This window comes from Nilaparvata lugens, chromosome 1, assembly GCF_014356525.2.
Source record: "Nilaparvata lugens isolate BPH chromosome 1, ASM1435652v1, whole genome shotgun sequence".
NCBI classification, from domain to species: Eukaryota; Metazoa; Arthropoda; class Insecta; order Hemiptera; family Delphacidae; genus Nilaparvata; species Nilaparvata lugens.
In genome coordinates this window covers 89304507-89324491 of record NC_052504.1, presented here as the reverse complement: position 1 = coordinate 89324491, position 19985 = coordinate 89304507, and the positions used below count along the sequence as shown (strand labels likewise).

Genomic DNA, 19985 nt, shown 5'->3' with positions numbered 1-19985 from the left:
ACCCCCACTCTAAATTTAATTGTATTACTACTTCACCTGCTCTAGAACATGGGTTTCCCATAGTTGAGTAGGTTAATTTCCGAAAAAATGCAATTTATTTATATTTGTAGTAAATGTCATATATTGTATTTTTAAATATTATGTACATTTTATTGATTAGATTGTTTATTTGTATATTAATGGAAATAAAATTTATTTGTATTGTATTGTATTCTGAGGGGAGAACTGTCATAAGATTTGTTTTTGTAATAGATTCGTTGAGAAATTCACACCTCAAGAATTAGGAGTATAAAAATGAATCATACTTGAAAAAATCTTGGTTTTTATCTTCATGAGGAAATGAGTTTTCTTACATGAGAAATGAAAAAAGAAAAATCGCATTTCGGAGCATACTGAATGTGTAAACACACTTTATAACCCGTTTAACGTCTACCTTCCATCTAATTGAGAATAAAGAATGAATATTTCAATGAAATCAACAAGATGTTTTATGGAGGTTTTTAAGTTTTAGAACGCATTTCGGTGCCACGGAGAGTGAAGATTGTGGATATTAGAAACAGAGAATGTCGGCGGCAGGAAGTTAGTCGACGTGTTTCACAGTCGGTGTTGGTTTTGTTCAAGTAATAAAGTCTGAAATGACAAAAAGGGCATGGAAAAGAATGTTAAAGTTTAGAAGAGGAATGAGGATTAGGAGTAGGTGGGGAAGAGAGGTAAGATGAGATGGAGAATGTGGAGGGGGTGAAGGTTGGAGTAGTGGTTAGAGGAGGAGGGGTGAAAAAGAATGAATGAAAGGAGTGGAAAAGGTGGAAAAGGAAGGGGTGAATTGGAAGAAGCAGAAGGAGTTAGAGATGGAAAAGGTGGCGGAGGGGAGTAGGAGAGAAAGGTAGATAAGGAAGAAGATGAGATGAAGTGAGAGAATGACAAGAAGGAATAGGAGAATGTGTGGCAATAGGAGAAGAAATGGGGGAAGAGCAGGAAGAGCAGGAATGAGTGTGAGCGGGGGGATCAGGAGAACAGGATATGGTGACGGAGGAGGAGGAGGAGTAGGAGGAGGAGCTAGAAGAAGGAGAATGAGAAGATGGGACAGAAGGCGGAGAAAGATACGGAGGAGAAGGAGGCTGAATAGAAGGATGAATGGAAGTAAGAATGAGAGAATGTGTAGTAATGGAAGAAGGAATGAGTGAAGTGGGTAATAGGAGGAATGGTAGCGGGACGAGGAGAAGTAGGTGGAAGAAGAAGGATGAGAAGGAAGAAGGGAGGAAGTAGGATGGAGGAAGAGGAGGAGGGGGGAAGGAAAATGAGGAAGAAGAGGGAGAGTGGAGGAAGAAGAGGGAGTGATGGAGGAGAAGGAGTAGAAGGAGGAGAAGGAGGAGATGGAGGAGAAGGAGGAGATGGAGGAGAAGGAGGATGAATGATGACGAAAAGGAGGGGTGCTGGAGGATTAGTAGAGAAAGAAGAAGTAGGGGGAGAAGGGTAGGTTACTGTGGTGAAGGAGAACAAAAAAAAAGAATAGGATGATAGAGGAGGACTAGGAGAAGAAGGAGGAGGGTATGGAGGTAAACAAGAAGAAGAAGGAGTGGGAAAGGAAGGAGAACGATACGAAGAAGAATGAGGAGGAGATAGAATGGAATAGGAACGTGAGCAGGAGGAGGCGAATGAGGAAGAGGGTGTGGATTAGGATAAGGAGGACTAGGAGAAGGAGGAGCAGTATACGGAGGTAAACGAGAAGAAGAAGGAGTAGGAAAGGAATGAGAACGATACGAAGAAAAATGAGGAGAAAGAAATGGAATAGGAACGTGAGCAGGAGGAGGCGAATGAGGAAGAGGGTGTGGATTAGGATAAGGAGGTCAAGTAGAAGGAGGAGCAGTATACGGAGGTAAACGAGAAGAAGAAGTCACAGAAAGGGAAGGAGGACGATACGAAGAAGAGGGAGGAGGAGAGAGAGAAATGGAGTAAGAACATAACAGGAGGAGGAGAATGAGGAAGAGAAAGTGAATTGATTGATTAATTGAGTACTTTATTTATGTAGATTACAATATATACTGGCTTATACACTTATATACAATAGCTTACAATACAGCAGAATTATAGATGAATTTACATAATATAGACTGAGAAAATAATTATTGAACTGTATATGATATGAAAAAGTAATTTGTAATATAATAACTATAGATAATTATATTGTTATGCATCTACATAAATTGGCGGAGCTTTGGACAAATCAATGTCCATTCTTTGGAAAGAATATTAAAAATATCCTCCCCACTAACTCTCTACCAAAGAATTAGGATAAGGGCAATGAAGAAAAAGAGTAGGATGAAAAGGAGGTGTGAAAGAAGGAGGAGTAGGATACGGAGGTAAACAAGAAGAAGAAGGAGTAGGAAAGGAAGGAGAATGATACGAAGAAGAGGGAGGAAGAGAAAGAAATGGAGTAGGAGAATGAGGAAGAGAAAGTGGATTAGGATAAGGAGGACTAGGAGAAGAGGAGGAGGAGGATACGGAGGTAAACAAGAAGAAGAAGGAGTAGGAAGGGGGAAGGGAAGGAGGACGATACGAAGAAGAGGGAGGAGGGGAAAGAAATGGAGTAGGAACGTGAGCAGGAGGAAGAGAATGAGGAAGAGGAAGTGGATTAGGATAAGGAGGAGTGGATTAGGATAAGGAGGAGTGGATTAGGATAAGGAGGAGTGGATTAGGATAAGGAGGAGTGGATTAGGATGAGGAGGAGTGGATCAGGATAAGGAGGAGTGGATTGGGATGAGGAGGAGTGGATTAGGATAAGGAGGAGACAGCGGAGTAGGAGATGAAGAAGGAACTGAATGAGATGGTGTAGCCAGGGGATGAGAAGAAGAGAGAGATTGAATGTGTAAAGTGAGAAAGAGTTGAATAGGAGCTGTGAGATGGAAAGAATAATGTCGGACTGGAAGAAACGGTCAGGGAAAATCCAATTTACACCACCGTCACCACGACTACCGTTGCAACGGTGACTGATCAAACATGGCCCAGTTGTTTGTCCAACTTCCGTCCTTAGAAATAAGAACTGTGGCCCATTGAAAACGACTTTCACATTGAAAATCTCCCAAGCACTGGCCCATTTTTCAAAATTGAATTTTCTTCCCGCAATCAAATCATGTTTGAACAGTCGGTGTGCTCGATTAGTCTTCATCATGCCGAGTTGAACTGTTTGATTTTGAGGAAAATTTGAGCAAATCTTATATTTGTTGATCTTGTGAAGATTGAACAAAGTTCAACATGTTTTGAAGTTGATTAAAGAGGGAGATTGGTTGATGTGCTATCAATAGCATGTTTGATATGAAAGTTCTTATTTTGTATAGCAGTAAAGAATTAAGAGAAAACGTGAGGATAGTTCCAGGATCTCCTTCACTGTAATACCCAGAATGATTCAACCCTAATAGAGTCTAATAGCTGTGGTTTTTCGTAAAGTGTGAAGTTTTTAGCTTAAAAATTTCTAGTTTCATTCAAGATTTAGACTTTTTGAATAATAATTATTGAGTTACTGTTTTAGATTTTTTCGATTCTAGACTCTAATAGTATCTATTTGATTCAAAATTTGCTCGTTTATCTGAGTATTGAAGAGTGTAAATCGTATTTTGAAAAGTGAGAGTGACATAACCAACTTTTTGATTTGGACAGTATATAGTATAAATTGGAAATGGGACAGTTTTGGGCATGAGCCTGTTGTGCCTTTCCTCATGTTAAGTATGTGTACACAATGTGATGAATAAATAATATTCAAATGTTTCTGATGAGAAACACAAAGATTGTCAATCTGATAGAGTTGAATTGACAGATTCCTTCTGTAGCCAGAAATCTATGATAGATAGATAGATAGATATATTCTTATTTTTCAATTCAAGCATACAATACATATTGAATACACTAGATACAAGTTCCAACAACATAATTAAAAACTGATACAATCAAAAATTCTTAGGCATGGCCGAAGCCGTCAGCCAGAGTTGATAGTTATTGCCTTCAGGTGGAAAACATCCTTATCCTATCATACTAGTCAAACAGAGCGCGAAGCGCGGAGGCTGCTAACCCACCCCAGATAGGGGTGCAGGGGGTGAAGCCCCTGCCGAGCACAAAGAGTGAGTTATTTATATATACTAAAGCCGGAGTATTTGAAAACCTCCTGACAAGGGTGGTTGTTGTGGTGGTTGGTGCTCTGTTGGATTCGATTGACAAGTGGTTGAAACCATAGGAATAATTATGATATCTTGAAATTTTCTATTTTGGGGGGCTCCAGGACCCCCCCAATATTTTCAACTTTTGAACGGCACATTTCTCAGCAAAGTTCAAGAGAACTTTTTTGTTCAGCGCCCCTACATTACTAGATTGCTAGAATAAAATTTCGACCGGGTCGGGTGGGGTGCGGGGGGGAGCTTAATTTTTGAATAATAATCACGAATTTCATTCTCGAGATAAAGTTCAGAAATAGAAACACTGATGCACTTTTATCTGGATTGAGCTGCCAAAAATTGAATGTTCATTCAGCAGCATAACAGTTGACTACTGTTCTATGGATACAGAAATAGAGAACTCTACTGTGTCTTGTTATTCAGATATCGAGATTATTTCAGAAATCTATGAAATTATTTGTCGAAGAACATCTCTTGATAGTAATGAAGAGAGAGAAAGTATTAGTCGAAGGACATGTTTCCCTGATAGAGGTGAAGCAAAATATTATGAAAAGCAATTTTTTCCAGCATTATTAGAATCATTGAAGAGAGCCTCTCAAATCATTGCGTTTATTAGTTTCAATTCATAAGTTTCAGGAACTGATCACAGGTTTTGAAATAGCTGAAAACTAGAAGGATTAAAATATATGTAAAGTGTATTTATTGAGATCGTATTTTAAAACAAAAATTGAAATTAAAATCAAGGTGATGGCAAGTGTTCATTTCAGATCTGTTTCAAATTAGAGTTTTTATCTATAAATATCCAGAGTATGCGTGGATAAGCATTCTATGTTGCTCTCATTTTTTGTGATCACATTATATCGTGAGACTGTACGGAGATTATGATATCACCCAGCATGAGAATTATTAAATTTGAACAAACATTTGTGATTCAGTTGTATACCTTGTATTATTTTATTCACATTGAATCAAAATATATCGATTTCGAGATATTCGGAGATATTGTTTCTGAATAGTGAAACTGAAAAATTACTTGGATGGGATATCATATCTATAGAATGAAATGATGAGCTTTGTAGTAAATTCATATTATTATGTGAGTAGTACAGAATCCTTCTACTCGAATTTATTGTGAGTGATGAGAAATACTCAAACTCTTTCTTCATCTGGGAATGACGCATCTAAGTTTCAATTAATATCCGTTCGGTATAATTGCGTTGAGTATGATATATTAAAATTATTTAGAGGAACGAAGTAATTATTCAAAAAGTCATGATCCAATATTGGAATTTGTATTTAACGACCGAACTGCTCGAGCATCTCCCCGACTTAAGCATCCTGGGATCGTTGAAATTAAATTAGAGATATTGGATTACCTGGACTAATTCGGTCGTTGAAGCTGTTTTATAACAGAGTTCTCTAATTGCTCTTGTAATTCCAAGCACCTCAATTACACGCGTCTCTCCTTCCCCTCAACTTGCAAATGCCGGCTGAAATTCTGCAAGGGATGTCTGCGATAAGTGATCAAGAAATTCCGAGCAAACTTGGATGCTCCTCCAGAGCTCCGGAATCATCAAAGAACTCCAACTTGAATCAAATTTCTTAATTCAATCATGAATCAAACATAGAATCAAAGTTATGACAAAAGCTTGCGAATCAAACTTGAACTCAAATTTGAATCTTTTTTTAAAAAGCTGTATTTACACCAAAGTTATCGAATGATTGTTATTTCGTCCTAATCAATTCCACCAGATTAAACTGTACTTGGCGAACACATGAGGTGTGCAGAAACACACAAATGTGTTTGCCAAGTTATGTTCTATCCAATCTATATATAATAATAAGAGAGAGTAGGGTTGTGTTTGTTCGTGTGTTCGTGTGTTCGTTTGTTCGCATTAAAACATGTCAGCTTGTTGATTGCATACCGGAAAAACGGGGATGATTTAGATCTTCAAATTTTGCACATAGATTCTAAAAATATCAATCTCGTGCACCTGGAAGCCCAAGTTTTAATTTTCCTTCTAGATTTTTCAGAATTAATGTTTAAATTCCATAATTGGTACGTTCAATTTCATTAAGAAATCACCGAATCATATGGTCGAAATAAAAAAAAGGAACATCTGTTTCTATATTGCTTTCTACCTGAAAAACATAGTTTTGAAACTTCGTTTTCCTGATGCAATGTTTACGCCTACACGTGGCATGGATTATTAATTTTTCAGCTAGAACAATTTTTGAGACAAATGCTAAATAAACGTCTACAGTTTCATCAATGCTGTATCGGCAATATGAAAACGCATGCAATTAATATGTCTTTCAATAAAGGTGTTGTTATTTACATAAAGAAATTATATTCTTCCATTTCTATTTAACTAGCCGTCAGGCTCGCTTCGCTCGCCAGCAAGCTAGCAAGGGGGCTCCGCCCCCTGGACCCCCGACTGGATCGTCCAAGAGTGAGATCAGCATTTTTCATTTGAGCATTTTTATCATATGTTAGGACGATCCAGTCGGGGGTCCAGACTAAACGTCTGGCTAAACGGATATGGCATGCGAAGCGAGCCTGACCGCTAGTAATATAATATTCCCAGGATTGAAGTAGCAGTGCCCAATCAATTTTTCCGCCATAAATGCATTTAAATCTTCAACTTGGTGCCAACCTAACAAAATCAACTCAACTTACTGCCAACCTGACAAAATTATTAATTTAGTTGCCAGTTAACAACTGTTTCGAAGAGGTAGGTACTCTATCTAGATTATAGTTCTATAGTAACATATGATATAGGAATTTCAATTATAATTAAGAAATTGGGAGAAGAAGAATATACATGCTAAAAGACGAACTTTAAACCCTTAAAAACAACCCTTAGAGTTAAAATATTGCCAAAAGATTTCTTAGTGCGCCTCTAAAGGGCCAACTGAACATACCTACCAAATTTGAACGTTTTTGGTCCGGTAGATTTTTAGTTATGCGAATGAGTGAGTGAGTGAGTCAGTCAGTGAGTGAGTGCCAATTCGCTTATAATATATAATATATATATAGATTAAAATTTCAAAATTATTCGAGCCCTGATAGAATGACTGACTCACTGTAGGCCTATTTTGAATTCTTCTAGATTTCACTACGTAAAGCTTTAAGAAAGACCCTTGCGAAGCACGGGTAACCTGCTAGTAGAATATAAAAGGACAGGAAAAAAAATTGTTAGCAACTTTGATGTAAACGCAGCTCATGACATTTTATTTCACTTTGTTGGAATTCCATTACACATTGATGCCATCTCATAGCATGGTATGGAATTCGTAAATTAGTTTAGAACAATAAGCATAAGTCGAGTTGCTTGGTTTCTTTTTTGCAAGCACTGAAATCGTTTTCCGAACACTGACAGGATCCTGTTTTTGGTCTAAGTAAGTTGGTGTAAAAGTTCGTATTTCCAAATCGTTTATAATAAAAATACGGTTCTGGTTATTCAACAATTGATTTCCCATCCAGTTCTTCAGAAGAAAAACTTCCGGACTATTGAAATGTGATCGATCACTCCATACAGAACTCTAGACAGATGATACATTCAGTAATAATGTTCAGTTATTGAAGTTGGGTAGTAAAAACTTTGTCTTCTTGTATCAAGTTGGTCGGAAAAATGGAAAATGCTTACGGCTCGAGAAAAAGAACAACTTCTCTGGAAGAAATACTTTCTCGGTAACTGGCGTTTCTAACTTTGGGCCAACTTCCTGTGATGAAGATATTCCCAAAACAATATATCATTTGTTCACATCTTTCAACTGTCAAATTCCCAAATGGATGTGCTACTTTTGCCAAGAGAAAGATAAAGGCCTTTGGGTTGTCTTCAAGGTATTTCAAGCCTTTGACACAATAAGAGTATATCCGAAGAGTATACTCTTTAAATATCTATCTATATTTAAAATATAGATATATATAAAATATCTATATTTCAAATATCCTATCTATAGGCTACTCTTTATGAGTATATCCGAACGGAAGAGTTGAATTGTTTAAAAATTCAAGCTCACAAATAGTAATTATATCGGGCTAGAGATGAAATACTGATTCAATCATTCAGTTGATAAAAATATTGAAATTTTCGATTTTTTTACTAGTAATCAGTTATTGTGATGTTGAGGATTGATAGAAAAGAAAGTCAGATGAAAAAAATATGATAAATTCACAAATTGAGAATTGAGGTTTAATTGATATAAGCAATAAATATAAATAATATTTAGAGTTTATATTGAATCCTGAGTTGATTTGATTCAATAATTATTAATAACATCAATATTACAAGAAGCATTCACAAAGTACATATATAGTATTAGAAGATATAAATGATAAAAGTATTGAAAACCACTATGGATTACTGAAATAAAAGTATGTCACCAGGAGAAAGTATTATTTTTGAGCAACAATGCATCATAAAGAGACTTCAAAATGGAATAAATGAAAATAAAATTCGATAATAACAAAAATTAAGCTCGGATTTCAACAGTTGTATATTCCAAAATTTATCATAATTTCAACATCCCCAATGCTATTAATTCTTTTACTAGACCAACGAATAATTAAATTATATTCCTGCTATAGTTTTTGGCTGTCTTCTAAACTTTACCCTATCGTTATGATTATCACAGGAGGAAATACATTATAATGAATGTATTGATATTGCAATATTTATTTATTCGAGTATTACAATAGTGCGATAGTATCCCTCTAGCTGTAAGCTATTTGAGGGATATATAAAAATAATCCTTTACATAAAATAAAAACAATCAATAACAATAGTTATATTTCTCAATTTACCTGATTATATTTCTTCATTTTTTGTAACTGATTGTTCTGTTTTGTCCATTGCACCATAACTTAACTTACAAAATAAGACTTATAGAAAAAGACTTTGCTTGTTAAGCGACAATTAACAAGATAATCACTCTGGGATATTACCTGATGTTATTCACTCTGAACACAAATATTCATTTAATAATAATATATCTTCATTGTAAAATTTAAATTATTTTAATTTGATTTATATTATTATAATGAATATTGACAGAATATTCTGGCATTTTCCAAGCCAAGTCACACATGGAGCCGTTTTTGTTGAACTTTAGCTGGCATTAAAGGTCAGCTCAACCAACGAAGCAAAAACGCTCTCACATTATAAAAGGCACTTATGCCCTTCAGTTTTGGAACTTTGAGAGTGGCTGCTGTAGATTGAGCGGTATCAAGCTTTTAGAAAGTCCCCACTGAAGTTGCATTTTGATTAGCTAAGTTATTCCGAATGCGAATAATATACCTACAACTCCCTAATCTACCTCCTCGACAAAGTTTCGGAATCTTGCTATTGTTCTAGCAATCAAAAACTATGCGCTCTCGAAACTTATAAAGCAGCTTACGCGTGATCAATGATTTTCCTGTACCGAGGTCCAACTTCCAGTCTGAATTCCCTGCGAATCTCCAAGTTAAGATTATAGAGTCGAAATTTTCAAGTAGAGTTATGCAGCTTAATGAAACTTCTGCCACTATTTCGTGTTTCCAATTAGGTACTTGATATCAGCAGTACTTCAACTTATCTTAGTCAAAGTATCAGTAGCGTTATATATTCCAAGTGTCCCTAGTGCACTTGGTAGAATAAATCTCGGGAATAATTAAGCTTCAATAATTATTGGAAAAGCTCGAAATATTGTGTTATGTATTACTAGATAAGATTGGCTGCCAGATTGAATTAACAAATTTTGATTTTATTCTATAAGGATACTTGATCGTTTTTCTTTAAATAAATAGTACCCTTTTTCAATAGAATAAATTAATCTAGAACTAAACGAAAATGAAGTTTATTGAACTAAGCTATAGATCAAACAAAATTTTGGTTTCGGAATTCAACTAGCTTTTCCTGGTTACTTGATACTGGAAGTGTTCTGTCCGATTCAACATTCATGGAACGTATTTCCTTGTGCCACTTGATGTCTTGTGATGGCAGGTTCATCTTCAACCAAAACTCCTCGATTTCCGATAGCTAGTCCTTGACAACTAGCATAACCACCTTCATTAGAGGTGACTATGCAACTAGTCTTCTGATAGTTGATCTTAAAGAAGAATTTACAGAGTGTTATCAATCAATCTGAGTTTTTTCAGAAGTTGGAATTCTATAATCTGGAGTGCCAACGTTGCTCGAATTCGTTGCTCAAATAACCTATTCGTTGCTCGCAACGTTGCTCTAAGTTGCTCGATTTCTAGAATCAAGAAACTATTGGAACTCTAAATCCATCTTTTAGTTTTCTGGTACTTTCAAAGAAAAAATTACTCATAGAAATCAACCTCTTATCGTGAGTGACATTATTAAATTGATAATCAAGCCTCCTGAATGAAATCATTATTTCGTTATATCTCCTTCTCCACGTAGCATGCAGTCATACACAATTTGAAGCAGTCTCCGAAGAGGAAGGAATAACATGACCAACTTCCTGAACTCCATAATTAGTAGAGGCTGAGTTGCTCGAAGGCATTCAAGACTTTTCAATAAAACTGATCAATAACACAGAATTACAGCCGTTTTCCTTCCTTCCTTCCTCTGCCGCCTGCATCGACGATACTGCGTCGTAAACTTTTCGGCGGGAAAAATATTGTTGGGACTGTATTGTGAATAAAATCGGTTGAATTTGTGTGCTTGTTATAAAGTTGGGGAGAGTGAGAAGCGGGAAAGAAAGTTGAGAAGTTGGAGAGGGATAAGGATGCGAAAGAGGTTTAGGAGGAGGTGGAGGAGGAGAAAGAAGAGGAAAAGAAGGTGTGAAAGAGAAAGTGGATTGGAAGAAGGGAGGAGAGGCTGGTGTGAGAGAAGGTGGAGAAGATGGATGAGGAGGAGGAGAAGGAGGAGGTCAACAAGCAGGTGAAGGATAAGTAAAAGGAGAAGAAAGAGATGGAAGATCGGCTGATATGCATATATAAGAGTTGGGAAAAATATTTATCAAATAGAGAAAATGGAGAAGAAAGAGTAGTGGAGAAGAAGAGAGGGAGATGAAATGGAAGGAGGATTGATAGGGGAGAGAGTCGAGGGGAGAAAGATTTCACCAGAATTCGTAGAGGAGGATGAAGAGGCAGAGAAGGAGGATAAGGAACAGACGGAGCACAAGAAGGGAAAGGAGTAGGAGGAAGAGGAGAAAGACGAAACTGGTGAGAGGAAAGAGTGGAAGTGAGAGGAGGACAAGGGCATGGGAAAGTAAGATGGACAAGAAGGGGGAGAAGAAGAAGGAGGAGGGATAGAAGGAGAAAAGAGGGAACTGGAGTACTCCAGAGACCTGGAGTAAGAAGAGAAAAAGTATCAGAGCAGGAGGAGAAGAAGAAGATGGAGGAGAATGGAGAAGAAGGAAATATGAGAAGGAGGAGAAGGCTTAGGTGGAGATGAAAAGGAGAAGGAAAGGAGGAAGATAAAGGTAAGAAAAAATGAAAAATGGGCGGAAGGAGGAGGAGGAGAATAATATGAAGGAGGAGTAGGTGAAGAATGAGGAGGAGGAGAGGAGAAGGATAAGGAAGAAAAGCATAGGAGGAGTTGGAGAAGGGAGTGGTGGAGGATGAGGAGAAGAAGGAGGAGGAGGAAATGGAGGAGGAGGAGGTGGTGGATGATGAGGAGGTGGAGGAGGAGGGCGAGGAGAAGGAGCATCACCAGCATCTGATCGATCACCAACTTTTCAAGCCAACAGAACTCGACATTGCTGCAGAGGAACTCTTTCGTTGGAAAGCCTACCAATCGAGGTACATATTATAACGAACGACGAAGCGCCAGATCAAAGCCGCGCGGGAAACGCGCCGTCCGTTTGGCGCCCTCAAAGCCGCGCGGGAAACGCAAAGCCCAGCGGAAGGGTGTCGCTCACTTCTTTAATCGAATTACCTACACTATCCACCTCTTCACGCCATCTTCACTAATAATGACGGCAGAGGCGAACGTTCTACATCCTCGTTTACAACGGATCAGCCCCTCACCCCCGCACGCACACACACCTCTGCTAAAGATCCCTCTTGTGTGAGGCCTTCCATCACCTCACTTAGCTACTTCCTATACAGAATATGATGTATGTTTTCCCTCACGCCATACAATATATACATAATTCTATGCAGCACCCGTCCCCTTATATGTGTATATATGTTGAAGAGATGCAGCACCCTTCCTGATTCGATTATATATGTATATCTTGAATCGTTGCAGCACCTTCCCTCATACGATTATATATGTATATCTTAAAACGATGGACCACCCTCCTTGTATAATTATATATGTATATCTTGAAACTATGGAGCAAGCAGCACCCTTCACAATCATTTATGATGTATATCTTGAATCATTGCAGCAATCTCCACGATATATGTATACCTTGTAGAGAAGCTGCAACCTAGCCTTACGATTATATATCTTGAAGCGATGCAGCAGGTAGCACACTTTACTAGTAGTTCTGTGAACAGTAGACCTCGCGCTCAGTAAGTACATTGACCTGTTGTTATGTTTTCTCAAAAATTAATAAATAATTTATCAATTTGAAATGTCTAGAAAAAATCCTAAATAAATATAGAGCTTTCTGTCATATCGTACCGTGACGTGTCTACAACGTTGATGGAAAGATACATTTTCAAGATGTTCAATGTTTTTGAACAGGTAGTATTATAAAAATAGTCAACTGTCTACTAACGTTGATGGAAAGATACATTTTCAAGATGTTCGATGTTTTTGAACGGGTAGTATTATAGTCCACTAGACAGCTGATTTATGATGAATAATTCTATCGTCTGATTTTTACGGTAATATTGGCGTATGATGGAGGCTCCTTTTTCCTTTTATATTATACTTGAAATGCAAAATTTCTAAAAACCTTGTATATACGTCGACGCGCAATTTCAAAAGGAACATACCTGTCAAATTTAATGAAAATCTATTGCCGCGTTTCACCGTAAATGCGCAACATAAAAACATATAAACATTTAAACATTTAAGAGAAATGCCAAACCGTCGACTTGAATCTTAGATCTCACTTCGCTCGGTCAACTATTCAATGATATATGTATATCTTGAATCTCACAGCACACTCCACCATGCAATTATATATATATATATATATGTGTAATCTCAACTGAAGCTGCAACTGTCCCCTCATGATTATATACGTATATCTTTTATGGAGTACATTCTACCATATGATTATTGTATATATCTATGAAAATGTTGATAATGCAACACCCTTCGCTATATGATTATGTACATACCTATCTAATCCACGATAATATACATGTATGTCAGAGGGATGCAGCTCTCTATCCTACAATTCTATTCATTTATCTATAGTGAATCAAAACCTTTCGCCATACGATGATATACATACCTATCATATCTACGATAATATGAATGTATATCTCAAAGGGATGCAGCACTCTTCACCATAAGATTTCTAAATGTATGTACAGGGTGGGTGAAAAGTCCGAGAAAGGCTTAATACTAATAAACAATGGTAATTTGACGGTGGGTGTGATTGGGGATACTACTCGAATTAAGAATACTACTTTACTATGACTTTAAAAATCTGGTCCGCCATCTTGGATCTGCCATATTGAATGAAACTTATTTTTTAAATAGGAAGGTGGTCATGCGATACACGATTTCAATACGAAATTTCAAGACAAAATGAATGACGAAAACCGCACATCGATGTATCTGATTTGCATTGTATTGATTAATAATCAAGGTAAAGTAGTATTTTCAATTTGAGTAGGATCCCGAATCACACCCACCTTGATATCACATTTTTTCATGAGATACTAAGCCGTTCTCATACTTTTCCCCCCTTCCTGCTTTGAATAGTATTGATTAATAATTTGAATATCTTCGAAACGGTTTGAGATATCGATATGCGGTTTTCGCCATTCATTTTTTTCTTGAAATTCCGTATCAAAACCATGTATTGCATGACCACCTTCCTATTCAAAAAAGAAAGTTGCACTCAATATGGTGGACCAGATTTTTGAAGTCATAGTAAAGTAGTATTTTCAATTTTAGTAGGTTCCCCAATCACACCCACCGTCAAATTGCCTTTGTGTATGAGATATGAAGCCGTTCTCGGACTTTTCACCCACCCTGCATAGTAAATCAACACTTTTCGACATAGGCCTACGATTAAGCATGTATATCTTGAAACGATACAGCACTCTTCACCCTACGATTCTATCTCTGCTGCATCTATACTTGTGGAATTCAACAAAGCAGTCACAGGAGCTGTGAACTGTTAAAGCGGCCGACGTTTGCAACCAGCAAAAGCAGAGAACTGTTTGAGCTCCTGAGAGAGCTGGTAAGAACTTGGTAGGCCTACTATTATTTTTCCAGGAACTACAAAAAGTGTTATACATCTTTCAAATCTTTGCTCTACCGACTACAGCCAAGCAGGGCACACGTTATAGAAAAAGATAACGTTACACAATGATAGATTCTATATATATTTATAGTGGATCAACACCCTTCAACATACTATCACATATGTATATATTATTTTATACACTGCAGCACTTTTTCTCTAGGTTTCCTATAGTTCAGCAGCACTCTTCGACATACTGCTATATTACATCGATGGATATCCGAAAGCGATACACATCACCCTTCCATCACATTATAATCCTTTGTAAAATATGATGTAGGCCTGAGTTGGCCGGCTTAAGCGCACCTTGTATCGAATCAGCTGGCAGGGTGCTTGTTATCCCACAGCCTGTGAAGTGAAGGCGCTTTGAAGCGTGGAGCAAAGTGTGGAGGCGCTTTGAAGCGTGGAGCAAAGTGTGGAGACGGCTTGATGCATTTGATAGGGAGGTGTTGTGAGATCGGTGATGTAGTGGATCACACCATAGGCCTCCACAATTCGATTAGTCTGATGAAATTGGATTAGATCGCTTGCTTCATACATGCAGATTACGATAATCGCTGGTTTGAATTTGTTTCATTATTGCTTCTATAACAGCTCAAAATACTGTGAATAATAATGTGTGAACTAAAATCAATGGGTATAATCAGAACATGCCCGGTCGCAGAGTCATCACATTAATTTGAAAACAAGCAGTTGATTCTCTTACGAAGCCATTCGTAAACTTTCGTAGACTCCACTTTTCGTTGCACAGACGTCAAAGTAAACTATAGCTCACATATAACTAAAAACGCCCGATTAGACACATGATCTTGTTGCACAGTCGTCAGAAGGAGCTTATCCCTAAAGAGACACACTGGAGTGTTTCACACCTCAGGGATTTTTTTCTGTTCTGCAGTTGACAATATCAAAGAGATGGGAATTTATGCCCAGTCTAAATTAGGTTTGTAGTATTGTCAACTACTCTCCACCACTTCCAGTCAGTAATAGCATTCTACAAAGTCACCAGCTCATCTTGTTCTTCGTTTGGGGTGTCTAACACCCCAGAGTGTCTTTTACGTAGGACTTTTATTACAAAGATTTACTTGTATTGTCACTACGAATGTGGTATGGGATGATGGATCAGATTGGGATAAATGCCTATGATTCTCTGCAACTTGAGATTCAAAGCAATAAAGTGAAGAGACGTGAGTTTTTGATGAAGTTGTCATTGGCAATGATCAAGCCATTCGTTCAAACCGGATTAGGAGCTCCAACACTTAGGCGGAACATACGTACTTCTAAAATTAGTATAAATATTGATAAGCAGTGCTTTACTTTTGATTTCTGTATGCGCTTGGAACAAAAATGATTAAGAAATGATGAAGTATGGTCTAAGTACTTGTTTTTTCATATTTTTCAAAGAAAAATGCAAAATTAAATTGGGGTGTTCAACACCCTAGTGTGTCTATTGTGTTAGCATAAAGTAAGTGTGTCTCTGTAGGGATATTTATGTCTTTAATCGCTAAAAACGGTCAGTTAAGTAACATGAAAAAGCTCAACGATATGTATGAAGAAGACGACCTTTGATATTTTTAAGAATTCATTAACGATATGAGCATAGAAGAACTATTTACTACAATGAGAAGAAACAATGTCTATTTCTGTACAGAAGAAACTATATTCTATCAGTGATATTTGTAAATAGAATTCATTTACAAGTAATCCACTTACAAATTCATAGTTGTAAGTAGAATTCATTGACGATATGAGCATAGAGAGCCATTTGCTATGGTAAGAAGAAAAAATGTTTATTTCTATACAGAAGAAACTATACTGTATCCGTGATATTTGTGAATACAATGATAATTATTTTTATAAGACGGTGAAGTTTGTAATGAAACATTGTTCGAAAAAGACATACGAAGATATTGATGTAATCAACATTGAGCTGTGACGTTGTAATAATTTTAGTGAACTAGTATGAAAGTAGCAGGATAGTTTGAGATGAGGATTTTGTGAGTAATAATAATTAATTGTTTGTTTTATGATCTTCAAGTAGGGAGTCTCTGCTAGTGAGCAAGTAGAGGGATGATATCACATTAATGGAGAGTACGTTTCCCCAATTAGTTAATTCTATTTTAATCTCCGGCCATTCCGTGTTTTGGATGGACACGTTAAGCCGTCGCCTCCGGCTGCCTGAAAAGCAGTCCTCAGGTCATGTCAGAGGTCCTGAAATTGATCAGTTGCGACCTGAAAGCTCTGACACCAGACCTGAGCCAGCCAGGTCACTCGATATTATTGTTATTATTATATAGTAGACATCATGCAAGTTGAAATGATTCAATGGATTGATATGGATCAATATGTTCAGAACAGTCAATAATTATTAATTTCTCAACTATTATCAGAACAACGGATTGGATTGAAGGGAGATTAGAAAGTTAGTTGATAATTGTCGTTTGAGTTCTGTTTATAAAAGTTAATATCTGCCTATGTAAGATGATATTGAACCAGAAATAGTGATTTTTATAATCGTATGAGCTGAAACTATAACAATCTAGTCACAATTAACTTGAATGGTGAATCATAGAAGATGATGTTAAAACCAGTGGAACTAGTTTAACTGGAGATTGTTAGTGAATTCATGTAGATTATTGAATGACTAAATATATTAGCACAGCTGGATCTGTAACAATCAATCCACAATCAACTAGAATGGTTACAGAGAGGGTACTTTGTAGCTTTAAACAGCTGTAACAAATTTCCCCGCAATCAAGCTTCTCAACCAAGAGTGAGAAACGGTCGCTCTTCACAGAGCTGTCACAGAGTTACAGAGCAGTGCAACTGGAAACGGCCGGCCAACCCATCTAACTCTGTGGAACGGAGACCTTATAAAAATAAGAAACAGTCGGCGGGTTACGGCAGAGAAGACGACACGGTCCGACACACATCCAATTTGGCGGGAACCGATTTGGCGGGAATGCAGGCTATTGGACAACTACGGTGGTGGTGTAGACGGGGGAGTTGGTTATCTGGCCACCACAGTCGTCGAAACAGACAGGCAAAGATCCCGCCAGCACACTTTGTGGCATCACTGTAACAATCAGTTATTTTCGCACCACTTATCTGCCTCCCCTTCCAGAAAAAGGTGCTTTTGTCTTCAGACATCACCTCCCCTCCCTTTTCAAGCTCGATAAGAAATTAATTTCTCGCTCGCTAGCACTCTCAGTGAAGCTTCGAAGAATCAACACCGTAGTCGGGCGTCGGGCGTGATACTGCGAAACGAAACTCCCAACTCACGCGCCTGAACAAAGATTGATGAAAGTTTGTATGGGGGAAGAGTTCCGATGCCTTTGTTCGTCATATCGTTCACTTGCAAGAATGGGGATCACTGCTGCAACTAAGTGATAAATCGTTTCATTGTAGTGTTAATATTCATTACGCTACAATAGATTTCGCATAAACGTAATGTACCCGTCGTGTACCTAACCGGCTTATTAATATTGACGAAAATTATTGAGGGTTGTTTGCACACTGCACAGAGTGGATTCTATCTACATTTTTTGTACAATGTTGTAATAGATTTGCACAGTGCAAAAAAATGTTTAAAAGTTTAAATTTGAATACTAGTGAGTTCAATCCTTATATTTCTCAAAAAAAAATGAAATGTTTGCGGTTTCACTCTACAATTTCTCATTAGAAACAGAAATGTAACACAGCTAAATGTTTTGGACTTTTGTAAAAATTAGAATTGAAGCCCTTTTGAGTTTGAGTTTGTGGCACTTTCTTGAAAGTTGTGCAATTGTGAACGATTGAATAAATCTATATCTCACACATTCCATTACAAATAGACGAGCAAATTTATTCCCCCCTACACACAAATGGATAGTCTAGCAGGGGGATTCCAAAATATGTTGTATATTGTATTTCATATTCGTGTAGGCCTATTATGTTTTTTTTGGAGATAAATTGAAATTGAATTGGAATCTTTCAAAATAGTTAAGAATGTCAGACGCATTTTCATAATAAGTGTGATGTATTCACAAAAAACCAATGGAGCATTTTTATGTATTTGTTTATTTATTTAGCGTATGGCAGATACACAACAAATATATCATAGTCTCAAATGCCTAGATATACACTGTATATTTCAAAATTCTTTGAGATGTTGTGCAGTTTTCGGTCAGGAGAGCATAAGATTGTCTGACCGCCATCATTTGCTAGTCCATTTAGCGTTACCCAATGTGCACCATGGAGGCGAACTAGCATTACACATTTAAGTTAAATTCTGCTGGAACAGTTTTGGGGTTAAAGAAGGTTAAAACTCAATTTTCAATTTTTATGTCAAACATATTCTTTTTGGAAAAGTCCTATCTTGGAAGAATATCATCAATGATACTTAATCCTGCCGTTGTAGCTCCTAGTAGTATAGGAAAGTTCAATTCAGTGGAACTGCGAAAAATTCAAGAACGGCTTTTCAAACACAGTAAAAAATCAAACATCTTCTATTTTAATATCATACACTTCAATATTATACTTTGATTCAATCATGTTCATGTTAATCATGTTAAACATCAATTAAACTTGCACTTTACTCTTTGATCATGCCGATGTTAATAATGTTGTGTGTTGCAGCTTGACCCAGAAGAGAGACTGCGTCGCTTACACGTTCCTAGGCATCGCATAGCACCCCGCAGTCTGCTCTATGAGGGGACGTTCGGACGCATCTACAAAGGCACATTCCATTCTGAAGATGACTCAAGGACGCATGATGTCCTCGTCAAAACTGTCTCTGGTGAGTCAAACAACATAAATCATGATGTGTATTCTGCTCATACTCTCGATGTGAAAGCAATGATTAGTTATTTCATTAGTATAAGTGTTATCAGTCATAATCGCCAGTCGATATTTATAAATCCCAATTCAGCTTTTATAATAGCTCATTTTTATAATTGATTAGATATTCCAGTAATGCAACTCATTTTATCGCACAATAGTGAGGTCCACGTTATAATGGCAGTGGAGAAAGATGGAAGAACAACGTTGCCGATTCTTTGTTTTGCCACTGCCAGCTATAGAGGATAGCTGAGTCCGGTATTTCTGATCCTATTATATTGAGCGAGCAATTTCTGTATTTTTATATCTTATCATTTATCTGGTTATTTATATTTATATCTGGATATTTATGTTCAACGGATCTCGAAAACGGCTCTAACGATTTTCACGAAGTTTGGAACATAGTAGGTTTATGATATAAAAATTCGATTGCATTAGGTCTCATATTTGGGAAAACTCGCTGAACGACATTTAAAGGATGATTCATCCTTGGCTGAAACAGCTGTGGTTAGTAAAAAAGTGAGTGAGCGAGTGAGTATGTGAAAAATCAAAATATCGCATCCCCGAAATTCATAAGATGACATATAGCCAGCTGTGAAATATAAGCACGAT

General features: G+C 37.1%; 1 protein-coding gene across 9 annotated transcripts in view; it reads left to right on the top strand.

Annotated features, from left to right (window-relative positions):
- LOC111054660 (tyrosine-protein kinase Drl) overlaps positions 1 to 19985 on the top strand; it is a 189674-nt gene that overhangs the window by 145153 nt on the left and 24536 nt on the right. For all 9 annotated transcript variants that reach the window (XM_022341727.2, XM_022341726.2, XM_022341725.2 and 6 more), the window contains one exon: positions 19173 to 19332. In XM_022341727.2, coding sequence (XP_022197419.2) covers positions 19173 to 19332 — 160 coding nt within the window. The remainder of the gene's footprint in view (positions 1 to 19172; positions 19333 to 19985) is intronic.